This window comes from Bubalus kerabau, chromosome 4 (genome assembly GCF_029407905.1).
Source record: "Bubalus kerabau isolate K-KA32 ecotype Philippines breed swamp buffalo chromosome 4, PCC_UOA_SB_1v2, whole genome shotgun sequence".
In the NCBI taxonomy this organism is placed as follows: Eukaryota; Metazoa; Chordata; class Mammalia; order Artiodactyla; family Bovidae; genus Bubalus; species Bubalus kerabau.
Genome location: NC_073627.1, coordinates 46,477,203 through 46,495,589, shown reverse-complemented (window position 1 = coordinate 46,495,589; position 18,387 = coordinate 46,477,203). Strand labels below are relative to the sequence as shown.

The window sequence follows — 18,387 nt, the reverse complement described above, 5'->3', positions numbered from 1 at the left end:
ACAAGCTTATAGCTAGTAAATTATATTGTTACTAGCTGCTCAAGGAATGTGATCTTCAGACAAAACACTCCTCAGAATGGCAAAGGAGAAAAAAAAATTCATGTTAAAGGAGTAAATAAACACGTAAATCATAGTAGTAAAACTACATCAGTTAGGTATGTGTAGGGAAAAACTGCCCTTTCCTAAGAATAGATTTCCCCACAACTTTAAAATAGATTTCCTCCTAATAAGTCTTCTTTCCCAATAAGTATTATCTTTCTGTATAAAAAATAATTTGCAAGATAAGAAAGACAGAAACCAGAGGAATTTCATTTCATCTGTACAGAAATAATTACTTCCCTCCCCCCCTCTTTTTTGGCCACATTGTGTGGCTTGCGGGATCTTATATCCCTGACCAGGAATTGAACCTCAGGCCACAGCACTGAAAGGGCTGAGTCCAAACCACTGGACCACCGGGGAAATTCCCAGAAATACTTACTTTCATGAGACAAAAAACTCAAGAGCACAGTACACAGCAGTTATTTATTTAAATACTTGAAAAGGTCAATGATGGAAAAAATAGGTTTATCATGAGAGTTTATATTCATCAGATTTATTTTACCATTTAAAAAAGTGCTGCTTCTAGGTTATCCTAGCCAGATATAGAACAATTCATGACACATGCAGCTACTGTAATATACTATAATAGACACAGCCATTATAGAACAATTTACACTTTGGGAGGAAATTCAGTAGTAGTAATGGTGACTGTTTATTTAAACTAAAAACATTGATGATATACAAATCTGTTTTCTCTTTTGATTGAAAGGGCTATAAAATTCAACGTACTGACAAAGGAAGCAACATAATCACACGAGTGACACCTCTGCTAAGTGCCTTTAGCGTCCTGCTTCCTTGGAGGAGAGCCTCACGTTCAACTACACAATTTTTAGACTGCACGATGACCTCAAGGCTGGCCTACCATAAAGGACGGGACCGAAAGAAAGTCATGTTTTTTAAAAACGGAGAGAAAATGGCAAATTGTGCCTTGTGTACTCAAAGTACCCAAAGATCATTCTGAGTAAATGTGAAATAAATAAGTGATCGATGAGTAAAATACAATCTCAGAGCTGACTTGAATCTAGGAGAGTGAGCCAGCTGAGCGCTAACAATACCATGTCGAAACGTCCAGAAACACCGTTTCTAGAACTCAGTCTGGGAGACCGTATCTTGCCTGAATATGTACATTATTTACAAAATATTCCCTTTTGGCCTCTGAAAGTTAGCCATTTTAGTTTGGCTGTTAAGCTGTTTCTTTCATATGCTAGCCAATACTGCAGTTATAACTATCATTAAAATACTCTTATGCATGAATTACAAATATTAATAAAGTAACTCTGCAATGTATAAATATCTCAATATTTCTAGCGGAATTTAAAGCATTCAGAATGTACATAAAAGTATTTGTTTTTGGTAGGGCCAGTATTTTTTTTTTAATCATCGCTGTTTCAGTAATGCTTTGTACATGGCAAAGCCCAAAACTGCAAAAACAGTAGCACCAAAACTTGCTCGAAGCCAAAACGTGGAGCTCTTGAGGTCAGCTTGTGTCACGTGCCTGTAGTCAAAAAATATAATTAATGTTTAAAACATGATTAGTATGAAAAAAACAGTTATGTGGACAGTCTATTTTTAGGGCAGTATTAGCACACTTGTCAGACTAATTGCATACAGTAATGGTCACCAAAAGCGCTTATCAATGAGGCCGTATGTACACTGCTTAGATAGTCACTGTCTTAAGACATACTGTAGACGTTTGGGAGTAAACAACATCCAAAATGTTACAGATTTTCTTCACAAGAGAAATGGAGAACTTAAATCAACCTGCCACTTTTGAATACCAGCATGGTCCTTCAAAATGAGAGGTTAAGACTGAAACCACACAATTTTGAGAGTCAATTTCATGGAATCTCGTGTCCCCAGGAACCAAAAGCTATCTTGTAAGCAGTTAAGTGACAAGTGACCATACTTTTCTAACAGCAATGCTTAAAATCAACTTTAGAAACACTGAGTCCCATAAAAATTTACCAAAAAAAAAAAATCCCAAAAGGGAAGGGGGAAGATTTACCAGTTTGCATTAATTTGGTTACTGCTGATTAAAGAAAGAAGAAAAAACAAACAAACCAAACTCTGGTATTAGTCAGACAGGCAGTGACAATGGAACCAACCAAAGGACATAATGAACATGATGGACTGAAAGGTAAATGACACAAAAGAAGCCGTATTATGCATGACAAGAACAGGGACAGCCTGTACCACAAACTGAGTTTGTGAGCATGCTCAGTTAATAACACTGCTAAGCACCCTCAAGGGTCTCAAGTATGACAGCTTACCATAAAGAAGATTAAGCTTTAAAGAAAAAGTTGGAACATTTTATTCAAGTGTCACTGAAGGTTTAGTTAAGTGAACATAATTGAGGTGATAATAGAAAACTTACAGGATTAAGAGTTTAGAGAAACTGCCTAGGTTATTTTGCAACTGAACTAATAAACAAACAGATTTGAAGCAAGAGTCAGACATCATTAAAAGACCAAGACACTGACACAAGCAAAAGAGTTAAGAGCCAAGAATATAATAAACTGTACAAAACTACTTTGCCTCAGTAATAGTCAAGAGTGAACAACCAGATTAGTTATCACACAATGCAATCTGTACATCCCTAAGAAGCAAGGCTGTAACACAAGCAGAGTGCTCCATGTCTTATCTCCACAGAGAAACACACAGCACTCAACTCCTTATCCTCCCCAGTTCCTATTTTAAAAAAGTCACTCCTTATATTATTATCATTTTACAAAGCAAAGTGATTACACAGATTCATGCCACCTTGCAAGTTAGTTCTTCCAACAGGCAGTATTTCATTAAAAAGAAAAAAAAAAAAGAGTTAGGGAAGAAAATACTTAGGTTTTTTAGTTTTTTTTCTAGTTTTTCCAATAGGAAAAACTCCAACATAGCCAACCCCACTGGTTGTGGGAAATGTTACCTGGCTTCAAGAAAAAGTGGACCGTGAGATGACTCCATGAAGATGGAATCTTCTACAGAGCTGACGGCGTGCACCTGGTGAGTAATACTGCCTTCGTCGTCTGCTAACAGCATGGCACCCCACTCAGCTACCCGGGCTCTTAACCTTTTATACACATGCATACAGTTTGCAGTTCACAGCACAGCTCACAAAAGAAGGGGACTGAAAGTAACATCTCTTGATTAAACATCCCACACATAAACTGAGTTGCCATCCTATTATATGATGCATCTCATGATTTCTATATTTAAAATGAATTTATCCTCTAGAATATTGCCAAACTTTAAAAAAAAAATCTATATATATATACTCTTTTAAAACACTCACATACCATGCAGGGAAACCTAAGGCTGTTATATACCTTCTCTATGTATCCCCCAGAGGCTGGTCTTGGTGTATCTGAAAGACTAAGAGAAGCCCTGGAAACTAATACTACAAACAGTACTTGACAACATTCGGTGACTAGAAGTACTGACTCAAAATGAGGCTAACAACTATTAGTCATGAAGTTGAGAGATGCTTCTAATTTCTGATTACTAAAAACTACAAACATGTATTTGTAAAAAAAAAAAAAAAAAAAAAAAAGAGTAAAACATCCCAAACTCTGACTGTCATCGTCCTATGACGAGAGCTTCAAAGTTTACAGCTCCAAGTCAGCAGAGACGTAGAGGACTGAAAGTGAGAACACAGGCTCAAAGTGTATCAGAGTTCTGCTTCGGCCTTGGTCTCTCTGTGATTTTCATGCATCTTCACTAACAGAAAATATTTTTACACTTTTTTTTTTTTACACTTAATTATAAAGTAAGTGTAAAACGGGGTTAGGATTAATGTTAGCTATAGTGACATTAAAATCCGTGAAAATAATTTCCTATAAATATTCTTCAAGTATGGAATCTGTTAACACAGCTTAGCTCTTCTTGCTGTTGCTGTAGTTGTGTGGCTTTTTTTTTTTTCCTACACGGCATGGCATGTGGGATCTTAGTTCCCCAACCAGGGATCGAACCCACAACCCCTGCAGTGGAAGCAAGGGAGTCTTAACCACCGAACCAGCCACTGGGGAAGCCTCTCCTTTTGTTGTATTTTGAGAAGTAGTACCATTCATGAAATAATATATTCTGCCTGACTTTATTGCTTCTGCATTTCCTGAGAGTAATTAGTACTTTTCCCTAAGCTATAGTACAGCCTTCAATAGGCAAAACAGCACTTCATATTTATAGATGGCAAACAATATAGATACATGTTCAATATACAGCTAGTTTAAATCTCAAGGCAACCATTAACTCATAAAGTGTATTTCAATGACTCCATTGATGTTACAGTAGTTGTTTAAGATACTTTTAGACATGGAAAACTACTTTTTAGACAGAAAGCTACTTAGAGAATTATTTTACGCTTTTACGATATGCATTTAAAAGCTACATTAACCAGGCTCTATTTATAAGGAAAACACATTTATAATGGATGGCACATTTGCACTGCCTGCCTAACAACACCTGAATAGACAAGAGTGTGATCTTAACTGTACCCCATAAGTGTGAAGAACAGAGCCATGCTTGTCATTTCAGATCTCAAGCAGAAACAGCAATCGTTTCAAAAAGCTGATTCCTAATTCATGTCTAAACTCAAGTAAAAAGCAATTCTTCCACAATTCTTTCCAAATGACTCATATAAAATATCTTAGAATAAATTATAATGTCTTATTGTATGTTTTTTCTTAAGTTTTTTTGGCTATTAAAAAAGTAATATAAGCACATTATATGAGAAAATGAAAGTAGGAAGGAAAAAATCACTCAGAGTCACCTAAGGCAACTAATTAAAATTTGTGGTATTTCCTTTTAGACTTTTTTCAAATGTATTTCTTACATAGCTGCAAACACAATGCATATAATTTATATATTTTATATCCTTTAAATGTATTACATAAGGTCTTTTCCATAAATTATAGAAACATCCTTTTAAATAGCAGCATTACATTTTTATTGGTGGCTATTTCCATTTACAGATACCTGTAACTAAAGTGATAAACACTATTTTACATAACATTTTCCACTACATTTAAAACAGTTTCCTTAACACAGACTTTCCCAAAATGAAAATTACAGGGTCAAAAATGTGTGTATGTGCGTGTGTGTGTGTGTGTGTGTAAAAAGGTTCTTTTTTTCCATCTACTGATACACCAGAATCACACATTTCCCTATTGTATGTGGAATAAAATATTTTAGGTTCAGCAGTATCTCTTTTTACAACATAAGAAATAATGACTAAGTGGTAAAATATAACCTTAATTAATCCTATAAAGCTTGCTAGAGCTTTTGAGTTCTTAGGCAGAGAATCCCTGTGTCCTGAATGCTGGCTTTCTGGCTTAAAAGTGCTCTGGGCCCATATGTCAATCAGGTAACAAGCGCTCTTTGACCCAAGTGTGGGAGCAAACCAACAAGTTTGGACCTGGGTATTATTAAGGCTGCTACTTAATAAGGCAGAAAGAAGGAAATGTTTCCAAAATTCAGGCAATAAAGAGGTAAATTAAAAACTGTGTGAAGGTCACAGAAGGTGCGTAACAACGGACCAAAATTCCTATGTACCTTTACACAGAATGCCTCAAAGAAGGCATACAACACGCTCTAATTAACTCTGCAATTTACAGTAAATATAAGAACATTAACTAAAATCTTTATGGGGTTCTGTGTATCTAACCAATAATAAAGGGAATGTTATCAATTCCAATGTTCAGAATCATAAAATAGTCAAATCCTTTATAAAGGGCTCAACGGAACTAAACCTATTCCAGCTAGTCCCAAATAGGTATTTTTAATTTTGCTCTCTATAATGTGTTACAAGACTTTATATATGAGGTATAAAAACTATACAGGCATACCTCAGAGGTATTATGAGTTCAGTTCCAGAACACTGTAATCAAGTGAATATTGCAATAAAGTGAGTCAGATAAACTGTTTGGTTCCCAGTGCATAGAAAAATTATGTCTATGCTATACTGTGGTCTATTAAGTGTGCAATAGCATTATTACTAAAAAAACAACCATACACATACTTAATTTAAAAATACTATAAATATCGCTAAAAATGCTAACGATCACCTGAAAATGCAGTTACCACAAACCTTCAATTTGTAAAAACCACAATATCTTCAAAGCACAATAAAGCAAAGCACAATAAAATAAGGTATGCCTGTACTGCAGAGACCTAAATGTCTGCAAAAATTAGAATTTGAGGCAGGAGGAGAATTCAGAAGGTCCAGCTATCAACTAATCTAGCCTTAGATTGCAGGCTATTAAGCAGAGGAAAGAAAAGCTCAATAGTACATACTCAAAAGCAGTGAAGTTAAGAGACTGTGGGAAGCGTAGCTTCCGCCCAGTCACTTTTATCAGTCCTCCCATACACCTTCTCAGAAGTAAATTTAAATTTCCTATTATTTATTCTTCTATCTCACCACTTCACCCTTCCCAAACACAACTCCAAGGTGTGCAAAGGCACTAAAAATGAATAGTCTCCTAGTTTTATAATTCTTTCCATACATGTATCTCAGGTATGCATTTTTAAGTTAATACTCTGAAACAGTCTATGCAACTGTACTGCACGTAACCGAAAGTTAACTAGGGTTCACAGATGTCATTCATAGCTTTTTCCTATTTGTAATTACATATCTCAAATTGAAAATTATACTGAGGTCATTGAAACTATAGTTAAATCTATTGTTTTTAAACTTAAAAAAAAAAAAGAGTCTCTGGATCTCCCTGCTTTTCTTCCTCTCCCTGCTTTATGTTTCTTCCTGGTGAAGTCGTTTTTTATATTTATCTCTAATAATAATGCAGTTACTGCTAATTATAGTTTTAATAATGACAATTCTCCTAATTGAACAATTCATACCTAGTAGGTATGAAATATTTTAATATTTCTCAAAATAGGTTAAGAAATCAAAATATAGTGTTCAACGAAGATGAACTGCAAATCATAAGAAAGCTGTTAACTGAGCATGCTTAAACAGCAACAAACTTAGGAAAAGGACACAGGTGTGCAATGTCAAATGCTTCACCAAGCATTAGAGGAATAAAAATTCACAGATGACTGTAAATTCATGGGAAATAAATAATGTTTATATGTTAACTACTGATAAAGGTCAGAATAAGCAAACTCCAGTCTGTCGTGTCCTTTAAAATACTAATCAAATGGCAAAAAATTTTAAAACTATATGCAGCAGCAGCTTACTTGGCAAGAATCTGTAACACAACTCGGGTGCAATTTTAAATGCATGACCATGTATATGCATTCAAATTCAAAGAAAAGCCTTGTAAGGACCTTTCATATAAATATAAAAGCTTCATATGAAATTAAAATACAGGATGCAGTTCCTTAAAATGCAGTATTTTACTGTAACATAGTATCTTACGGACGCTCATGTTTCCAGTGGAACCTCTGTAACGTTCAGATTTCTAGGAAGCCATGCTCTTTATAAGGCAATCCTGTGAAAGGCAGCTCATCCTGCTCTGACAACTGTAAAACACCTCTCTTCAGAAATGGACTTGCTATGAAGTAACACGACTTTAAGCCTGTGCGGGAACTTAGGTGATTAGCAAAGTCATAAAGGCAAATGAAGTCAGTCATTAATGAATGGATTAAAATAAATGTCTCATGTATCCAATTTCTGAAAATAGATTAAAAAGCAGAGTAAAAAAATACATGGGTATGACCGTCCATCATATTCAGTGTGCAGCTACACACTTTGTTGCTAAAGTAAAATACTGTTACCAAACTTAGGAAGTAATAGGAACAAATAATCTGTACAAAGAAATAAGAGAACCAAAATATGTATCAAAGAAAACTACACCAAAATGATAAATTGTAAAACAATATGATTCAACTACAGGTTAGGAAAAATGGGAGGACTAGACACTGAAACGCAGCTGGGAAAAGGATCAAGAGGAGCTAAAAAATGACTAGGTGGCACAGACAAACAAATCAAAGTGAACATCTAAAGGAAGGGACAAACTAAAGTGCTGGCTAGAGTACACTGGTGCACTAGAGTACACGGCACACTAGAGCTAACTGGTGCACTAGAGTACACGGCACACTAGAGCTAACTGGTGCACTAGAGAACACTGCACACTAGACTACACTGCACACTAGAGTACACTGGTGCACTAGAGTACACTGCACACTAGAGTACATTGGTGCACTCAAGTAGAGCAACATCCTCATGCAAAGCAAAAGTGTGCTGAAATTAGAACAATAAATGCTTAATAGACTAAAACTCTGGGGAGTTCAAACCAATAAGCCAGTCCACTTCTACATAGTTCATTTTAACACCTTTAGATTTAAGAGGTATTTATAACTAAAATATAATCACAAGGTATTTTTCTCCAATAACGTGATCTGCATGGTTTGAAATGAAAGCATTGCCAAAGACTGAAATTATCTGGCCATATACGAATCACCCTCCAAATGTATTTAAATTCAAATAATTTCAGCTCTTCATAAATTGTTCTCAAGAAAAACATAAACCTATCCAGATCTAAAGGCTGAGACCATAATTACCTAAGAACAAAGTCACACGTCAGATATGTAGTTAAACACTTCTCATACGTGTTGAATCCAATATTCATTCAATTAAAGTTGAAAGAAAAAAAATTTGTATTACTACTTTCTACTTGAAATATGTCATGATAGTCAATTAGCTAAAAAAAAAAAAAAAAAAAAAAAGACAATTTCTTCTGGTCAAAGACAGGGGAAACACGGACAATTTCAGAAATGTTGGAACTGTTGAAACTGCCTAAGTGTAAATTAATTAATTTGACATAGATCCTCTCAGATCACGTTTTGTTAGCATAAGGCACTAAGGTCACTGAAAATATAATCAAAGTTTAAAAAATTTTAACATAATATTTGAAAAGGTATTTAAATACATGCCTAGATCTTCATATTTGTATGATATTTTGCCCCAGCTCACAGCAGGATCCTAGCTAACGCAGGTACTTAAGTACTTAAATGAATAAATCAAAGTGGTGGGAGAATGACATAAGGGGAGAATGTGGGCCCGAACATGTGTTATCTGGAAGTAATTTCTATTTTGGTGACCAACATTTTTATGAGCGCATTAAAACAATGTACTAACTTGAGAACAGCATGCATATACCAATATTTGTCTATTAATATCTTTGCAGACATTTAACAAAATTTTTGGCTTAAAGGAAAAAATTTTAATTGTTTATTTACACATCTAAATCAAATGCTAGGCACAAAAGATTTCTAAAACCAATGACCTAAGACTTATTGAGTAAGAAATCCTCCCTATTGAATGAAGAGTAAAAAATTCTTGTATGACTTTTACTCAATTACTAAATCTTTTTCCATTTATGTAATATTAAGATATATCTGGCACAGCAAACCAATGGTGAAAAAAGTGGTTCCATAGAAAGTGGTTCCATTCTCACTCCACCAATGAGATTACTTTTTCAAGTTTTTAAAGAGAAAGCAGTAAAACTGTATGTGAGGGGTGTTTGTAAAAGACATTTTCATTCCTTAGGTGTACTTATTTTTTTTTTTTTGGCCTGTATTTTCACAACTCTAGGCTATGTCTTAAGACTGAAGTTACAAACTGGTGGCCTGCAAACATGTCTTCTTTGTTCTGATTAATACTTTAAATTTTTAAAATTTCGTTGCTTTCATTTAAACAGCAGGAATTTTCATATAAAAATCCTGACATCTGATGTCAGAGAATCAGAAGTCCTGGCAACACCACACTTGGACAACGACCAATAGCTGGAGCTGAGACATGGCTGCCTCTTTCAGACAGGACCTGTCATCGTCCCCACCTCTCTTACTTCTCCTTGGCTACCTTTTTTCATTAACATTATCCATCCAGGCCCTGTAGGCATTTCTATTTTTGGCTTCCACCCTCGCTTACCTCATCTAACAATCCTTTTGTGAATTAGAAGAAACTTCAATACGTAACTCATAAATTTCCACTGGACTTCTAGAAAATAAATTAGTGAAATACCTACCAGGGAAGAGGAAGGAGTTCTTTGAAAAGTGCATGGGTTCCCCTTCTCATCTTTTTCAATCTTTCCCTTCTTGATTACCAGATGTCAGTGATGTATGCTGACATTACCATTAAATTATTTCTAGTTTATAAGTAGGCATGACAAAATGTACTGATTCTTCTTCAAGGATCACTATACAGAGCAATTTATGATGAGCAACCTCATCCATTAATGCACACCCAACCTCTTTCACTGGGAAGCTGACTAAACCAACCTAAAACTAAAACTGTCACTGAAGATGCAGACAACAAATTAATTTGCAATTATGTACAATCGAGAGCTTCTAGAAGGAAACAGATGGTTTATGATCAGCAATTATTAGGAGCCAGGGTAAGTTCATCAAGAATAAGACACCAAAAAAAAAAAAAAGACACCAAATAGATGTCACTTTCTATTTAGATAAAATTAACACATTGGTAGATCAGAGGAATGTGGTAGAAATTGTAATGATTTCAAAAGAGCTCTCCATGAAATTTCCTGTAAGATAACAAGATAAAATATGGGCTGGATAATAAAATATTTTTAATTGGCAGAATAATCTTTCCCCCAACACTCTGAATCTGTGTCACTGGGAAGAGTTCTCTAGTACAGCACTAAAGGGTTTGCTTGCTTGACAGCCCTCACTCTCTTATCGCTGTGGATTCAACATTACTTTTTATCATTAATTTGAAAGATAAAAAACATAGCTACCAAATTTGCAAATAACACAATGCTGAGAAAGATATATAATGGGACAAATGACAGAAACAATGTCTGAAATGACTGAGCTAGAACAAATGGACTGAAAAGAATATGACATTTAATAGAGATATATATGTATCTGCATTTAGATTCAGAGGGCCAACTAAAAATGTCAAAGACACAATTAGAGAGGAGGGGAAACTGCTTTAATAGCACTTCACATGAAAAAAAATCTGATTTCAATTAACCCCAAGATTAATACACATCCACAGCGGGTTGGGGCTTCTACACAGTGAGTTCATGCAGTAGACAGGTGCTGTCCTAACTGTGGAATATGACTGCCCACCGTTATGGAAAGTCAGGTTACACTTGAAGCACCATTCTCCATTCTCAGGGGCACTTGTTAAGAGGTACTCTGAACACCTAAGGGGCTTTCAGATGAGGGAAACGAGAAATGATGAGGTCACTAAACCGACTAAGTTAAGAAACAGCTGAAAGAAATGGGGATGTTCTACCTGGAGAAGAGAAAATTAGGGGAGACATGATGGCCGTCTTCAAATGTCTGAAGGATTGCTATGTTGAAGAGGGAGTAGAATAGTCGTATGTTGTTCTAAAGGGCAGAACTAAAACTAAAGGAGAGAAAGTTAAAGGGCAATCATTTTAGTCAAAAAAAAAAAAAGGCAAAACCAAAAACCTTCTCCAATGAGGAAAGCCATCAGCAGATAAACAATACTCTCTCAAGAAGGCTCTCAGGAAGTCAGTCTAAGGGGAGGTTAGGCCAGATGAATCCCAGAATCTCCTCCAACTCTACCATTTTTGACTCCACAGCTCCTGAATGTTGTTTGGTTTGAACTAGCCTTGCATTTTCTCAGATAGCCATCATGAGAGAATCTGTGTTACTCTTTATACGGTGCCATTCAAAAGACAAGAGGCAGAACTTTACCACCAAATGCGAGTGGTGATCCCTTCGAAGCAATCACCTGAGACAGCTGCATTCTTATTCCAGAGCTGATAGTTCTCAAAAACTCTTATAGGATGCCTGCAGAGTCCGTTTCTGATTCATATAAAATACAGCCTCATTGTTCAGTAGTCATGTCTACACTGCTGGTGAACACAAACCAGCCTACTCATTTGGTACAGTTCCGGCCCTCAGCGGGAGTCCAACAGTAACCCAAATAAGATTCATTTCTTATGAATCTTATGAACCAAAATCTACTTAGCTTGATCATCTGTCTTAATCAAGCCCTGCTCCCAATGACATTAAGATGATTTCAAAAACCTAATTCATCCATGGACACATAAAAATTTGACATTAGATACAAATTAGTATTACATTAATTAGGCTCTTGCTGCTGCTAAGTCACTTCAGTCGTGTCCAACTCTGTGCGACCCCATAGACAGCAGCCCACCAGGCTCCCCCGTCCCTGGGATTCTCCAGGCAAGAACACTGGAGTGGGTTGCCGTTTCCTTCTCCAATGCATGAAAGTGAAAAGTGAAAGTGAAGTCGCTCAGTCATGTCCAAGTCTTAGGGACTCCATGGACTGCAGCCTACTAGGCTCCTCCATCCATGGGATTTTCCAGGCAAGAGTACTGGAGTGGGGTGCCATTGCCTTCTCCAAATTAGGCTCTTAAATGCTCACAAAATGTAAAATCAATTTGAACAAAGGCAGCATGACCGGAATAAGAACATAACTTCCAAGTTTACTGCTTTGAGGGACTGTATACAACCTATTTTGTTGTTGTTGCTCTTTTTTAAAAGCATATTATGTTCTAAGCAAACTTCATGTGTTGGGTTCCGTTATAAAGACCTCAAAAACTAGTACTATAGATCTTTTTCCTTTTCAATATTCCTTTGAATCCTTAAAGTTGGCTATTGTCTTCTTTTCAAATAAATATCCAAGATACTTAAAAAGTAAAAAAAAAAAAAAAAAAACTATAAATAATTTAAACAACAGAAAAGTTTTTCAAACCCAAGACACTGTTCACATTCGTATGGTTTTATAAGTTGCACTATTTGAATGCAAGCTGAACACATTATAACATTTGGGATCAATGTCTCTTTTCCTTACTAAAGTCCTAATCTATTTCTGCAACTCTCAGCCACAAGATTTTCAATCTCCCTACACATTTTTATCCTCTAATTTAAAAAATACTTTAACTTTCTGAATTAAAAAGGCAAAAATCCTACTTTAGAGTCCCCTAAATATATCTATTAATTTTTAAACATTGAGGATGATTCCAGAACTAAACATTGTCACCACAGTGAGAATTTTAGTGGAAGTTAGTTGGGCATCCGTTGGCTTGTTGTCTTGGTAGTATCTATGTAAGAAATAGTCATCCACTTTTTTCCTCTTGTATTTTAACAGAATGCCTGGTACCCAGTAAATAAAGGTAAGAACCTGTTAAGAACTGCAGTGAAGATTTTGTTCTTTACAGATTGCAGCAAGTCTGAGTTGAGGAAGCTCTGACAGATGCAAAAGGTGCACCTGTTGCAGGTGCACATACAGCGTAACCGGGCATGGCTGCGAAAACACACAGAAGGACAGGCGTTGAGTTCTTACTTACAAACACGGCGCAAGTCAGAGCGTGCCAACTTTAAAAAAAAAAGACTTAGGCATAAGCAACACTAAGGAAAAGGACAGCGTGGGGCATGCTAAAGTTGTGCAGGATTCCACATTTACAAAAAAATATAATCAACAGCAATAGCTCCCTCCTCCCTCCCTATAGAAAATCTGAGGAAAATCCACTAACACGTTTGCTTTTTTTTGGAGGGGGGATTGAATTATTAGTACAAGGGTTTTAGTGGAATAAATATGCACAGCAATAGATGGCACCCTCATCTAAATCAATAAAAGAAAAACTGAGTAAGCCACAGCATCCACCGAAAGGTCAGAGTTGGCTAGCATTGAAATAACCACCCCCTCCTCCTCCCTCAGGATACACACATGCCTGAAAACCAGGAAGGAGAATAGTGACAAATATACAAGAGTCAAAAGACGAGTATGTATATTCAACCTGAGGAGATACGAACATCGTCTTTCCATCAAGCACCATGGTTCCCCAAGGAAATCAAAGTGCTTCATATATTTCTACTTGAACACAAAATATGGGGTTCATTTTCATCTGCTACCAGCAGCTAAGTATCTGCTAACATAGCAGCTAAGTATGATAACGTGAAACTCTGGGTAAGAGTGTAAAAATCAACAATGGATCCAATTGATCTTAGATACAAAATTTAGGGAGGCTTTCTGACTCCTTTCTGGTTGAGTGAGTTGCACTAGTTGGTACAGGCACGTGGAGCCATTTCACCTCCACTTTAAAAACCAAAGTAGGGGGTCTCCAATGACTGCTCAGTGGTCAGAGCCACTCAGACATACAAGGCCATCACACCACCCCTCAAGAGGTACTGGCGCAGAACCCACTCAGAAGAGCGCCACCTGATGAATCAATTACATCCTTTCCTGTAACACCTGAACATTTTTTAGAGGCTTCTCTAAAGGAGAAGTCCTTCTCAAAGGACTGGCCCAAACTGACTTGGTTTAGCTTGTGAAATCTGATGAGATCACAGCACACCGTGGCATGGTTGTGGAGATTAGCAGCATCCCAATAATGCCTAATTCTCAACATGAAGAAAAACAAGAATTAATTTTTCAAAAGACTCTTATAGGCTCAAGATACTCCATTTTAAAATTTGACTTGTGATGATGAACATAGCACTGGTACTAAGTCACTGCCAGCTGTCATACTGGAATCCATCTGTTATTTTATAATTGAATCTGACTCTTCAACATACACAGGCTCCGCCCATCAAAAAGGGGGGATGCAAAGTATGCTTAGCAACAGGGAGATGCTTCATGAGAAGTAGTTTCGGATTAACCATATAAACAAGTGTCCATGTATGTACATTTATCATATACACACGTGCACACACACACACACACACACACTCACAAATATTGCAGTAAAATTTTAAATATGCAGATCTAAAAACACAGTTGCAATTATTTACAAGATTAAGATAGTGCATTTACATAGTGAAAAAAAAGACACCATAATATACAGTTAGGCAGTAAGACTGACCAAGCAGTGCGTTTCTGGATAATTACTAATTATGGTGAAAGAGATCTTGTCATCTACAAGAAAATGTCAACAAAATCCCACAGAAGCCATAAGGAAAAAGTAACTTACAAAGGAAGCCATAAAGAAAAAGTAACTTACAAAGCAGTTTTTAGAAAGACCCAGATTTTTCTCAAATTCTCTATTCTATCAGTGTTGCCCATGTCTCGGTAGAGTCTGTCTTTGTAATGATCCTCTCTGTAGATAACATACACGAGAGTTTTAAAGCAAAGGTAAAACAGAAATAAGGTTTTGCTTATCTAATAGTAATAGGAATGACTTCTCTTCCAATACAAATAGAATTTCAAGGGTTTGCTGCATTTTTTTAAAGTATTAGTTAATGGAATAGCAATAAAGTTAACTCTGCTTTGAAAAATCTGTACAAATTAACACCCTTTTTGAAAAACCTCAGCTTCTAGCAGTTTTTGAGTATTACTCTGTTATACTGTAGTTTTCATAAGAAAAAAATAACTTGGAGAATAACATAATAATAAATAAAATAAACTATGAAGTTCTGAGAAACGCACTGCCTGAAAAACTACCTTGTCACAGAACAGAATTTATACGAACACAGTACTTGAGGAGAATGCCATTAAGAGCCATGCAATTTTAGGCAGTTAGTAAACTACAAAGATGACCACAGTTACGTGCTTGTGCATATGCATGTATAGATATATAATAAATGTACATAAAATTTGTGGCTCATAACACTCCATGTAAAACATTTATATAGAGGGAATTCCAATTACAACTGCTTTTAACAGCACTAAAAAAAGATGTTATATCCTGAATTCAAACATACCCATAATTTAAACAAAGATTCATAAATGATTTTAGAATCCTTCACATACTCGAAGTCAATTGATCAGCAGAAAAAAAATATAAAAATGAAATTTTTGTTCATATGAAAATGCTTTATTAGCATGATGTCAATCCCACTTTATGGCAGCAAGACTAATTTTTTTAATGCTGGGTGAAGGGCTGAGTTTTACTGTACTATCCTATTAAGATAGTTACAGCCCGCTCAAAAATATTCAAATATTGTCAGATTATATATACTTTATATAATTATATTTATACAATTTTATTCTGGTATTCAAACTAAACTTGCATTTACTCAAACTTGTCCCTTCTCATTACAAAGTCTCTGTTGCTGAACAACTTCTACGTGACAGAGATTCCACCCTCATGGCTAACAATGACATGCAATGCTACCACGAACCATGCAACATGAAAATGACGGCAGAGCAAGTACTTACGGGTACATGGCCATCGTTGTCAGTTTAACAAAGATATCTTTACTGGGTGCATCAGCAGTATTGCAAGTGAAGGCTTGTGGTGGAGGCATTTTGTGTTTCCTGCAGAAATCAGTAGGTGAAATACTATACTCTTGTTTAACTTCATGCAGGTCTGACTTTGCAGCTACGATTAAGCAAGGTATTCTGCTGTCCATAAAGTGTTGCTATAGAATAAAAAGTGAAATCAAAATCTGATGACAAGCTCAAAAATTACTAAATTTCATTCAACGGGGACTGAAATTTTTATCTAGATAGGCAAATCATCAACAGTTTCGGGGAGAAAGTAAATGAAGAGGCAAGGACTGGCAGTTGTCTAGGTCAGTGACATAATAAGACCAAGGATACTTTTCTAATGCAGATAATGATACAAACCTATAACAATTCTTCAAATTCACTATAATTTAAAAAAAAAATTTTTTTAAAGATCTAATACTCTGAAATAGAAAGAAATCCACCTAAATTCTTCTATCCTAAAACACACTATTTTCATTTTTTTATATTACCTCTAGTCCTTAGGGCTTCCCTGGTAGCTCAGGACAGTAAAGAATCTGCCTGCAATGCAGGAAACCTGGGTTCGATTCTTAGACTGGGAAGATTCCCTGGAGAAGGGCACCCACTCCAGTATTCTTGCCTGGAGAATTCCATGGATAGAGGAGCCTGGCGGGCTACAGTCCATGGGGTCGCAAAGAGGCACGACTAAGCGATTAACACTTTCAGTTTCTAGTCCTTAAGCACATGCATATATATATATATACACATACATACATTCACACACACACACACAGATATTTACATAGTGGCAGTCATGCTGGATATTACTATCGAAAAATGCTGAATTTTCCATGTTTTCAGAATTCAAAACCATTATTTTTAATGACTATATAAATTTCACAGGATCATTTTCTCTCAGTTTGGTAAACTACCTTCGTATTGTTAGATATGTGGATTATTTCCAGGTTTTTGCTATTAAAAACAATCCTAGAGGAAATTCCTTTGTACATATAGTTTTTTTACTCTTATTGAATCTTGTTGACAATCTCAGAGTAACTTACAACTTTTGAAGCCTCATGTTTTTCTCCTTGCTCTATTAATCTTCTTGGTATAATTGGCAATATGTAAACCATGTGCATTTCTAAGAACTTTCACTAATGCAGAGGTTCTTAACCAGGGATGCACATCAGAATCACTCGTGGAATACCACCTCAGAATGAAACCAGAACCTTTACAGATAGGATGTATCTATCTTTAAAAAGCTCCACAGATAATTTTCTTGCATTTCCTTGGTTAGAAAACACATTACAATTCCATTAAACTCCTTACAAAGTTAAACTTAGTTATAGGCCAAAATTGAAACAAACCTTAAAAATCCTGGCACAGTATTCAAAGGATTTAGGGTTACTGACATCATATACCAGGCACACAACATCACAAAGGATCTCAGCCTCAGTCAAAAATTCCGATTCTGAGATATCATGCAACTTGGAAAAAGAAAAAGACAATGCGAAACGTAAGTATCATAACACTGATGCAAAATTAAAGTCATGAAGTTTTATTACTTGCTTAACTTGACTTCTTAATTTAAAAACACTAGTTAAGCATAATTTCTCAGACTCATTAGAAGTAAGACACAGAGATAAACAAGTAGCTTTCTGATTTTTGTAGATGAAAAATGGTGATTAAGGTTCTATAGAAACTAACATTTAGTGAGTGACTAAAGTATGCTGGGCAGGCCCTTTACACGCATTCTCTACCTACTAAAGATAACAAACAGGTTACAGAGATTAGGTCAACTGCCAAAGATATTCAAACCAAAATTTGAATTCAGATGATTCCCAATGGGAAGCCCAGGTGGCACAGTGGTAAAGAATCAGCCTGCCAAGCAGGAGACCTGGGTTCACCCCTGGGTGGGGAAGATGCCCTGGAGAAGGAAATGATAACCCACTCCAGTATTCTTGCCTGGAAATTCCATGGACAGAGAAGCCTGATGGGCTACAGTCCATGGGGTGGCAGAGTTGGACATGACTGGGCACATACACACGATTCCCAAGTGTTTTTTCTTTCTACCACACCACTCTTCCTCCCCACCAACCAAAAACACAAAGCAAAGGATGGTACATTAAGGTTATCAGTGACCACAGATAAACTACCACACACCTGCACTAAAGCCTTCAAACTCATTTCTA

General features: G+C 36.1%; 1 protein-coding gene across 10 annotated transcripts in view; it reads right to left on the bottom strand.

The window, feature by feature from the left end:
* Positions 1-503: 503 nt before the first annotated feature.
* Positions 504-18,387, bottom strand: part of RHOT1 (ras homolog family member T1) — a 65,421-nt gene continuing 47,537 nt past the window's right edge. For 2 of the 10 annotated variants that reach the window (XM_055577213.1, XM_055577214.1), the window contains 5 exons: positions 17,563-17,682; positions 16,166-16,368; positions 15,009-15,104; positions 13,190-13,312; positions 504-1,594 (listed from right to left, as the gene is read on the bottom strand). In XM_055577213.1, coding sequence (XP_055433188.1) covers positions 1,477-1,594; positions 13,190-13,312; positions 15,009-15,104; positions 16,166-16,368; positions 17,563-17,682 — 660 coding nt within the window. In that variant the 3' untranslated portion in view covers positions 504-1,476. Of the gene's footprint in view, positions 1,595-3,016; positions 3,161-13,189; positions 13,313-15,008; positions 15,105-16,165; positions 16,369-17,562; positions 17,683-18,387 lie in introns of all 10 variants that reach the window. The other 8 variants (XM_055577216.1, XM_055577218.1, XM_055577215.1 and 5 more) reach the window with 5 other exon arrangements.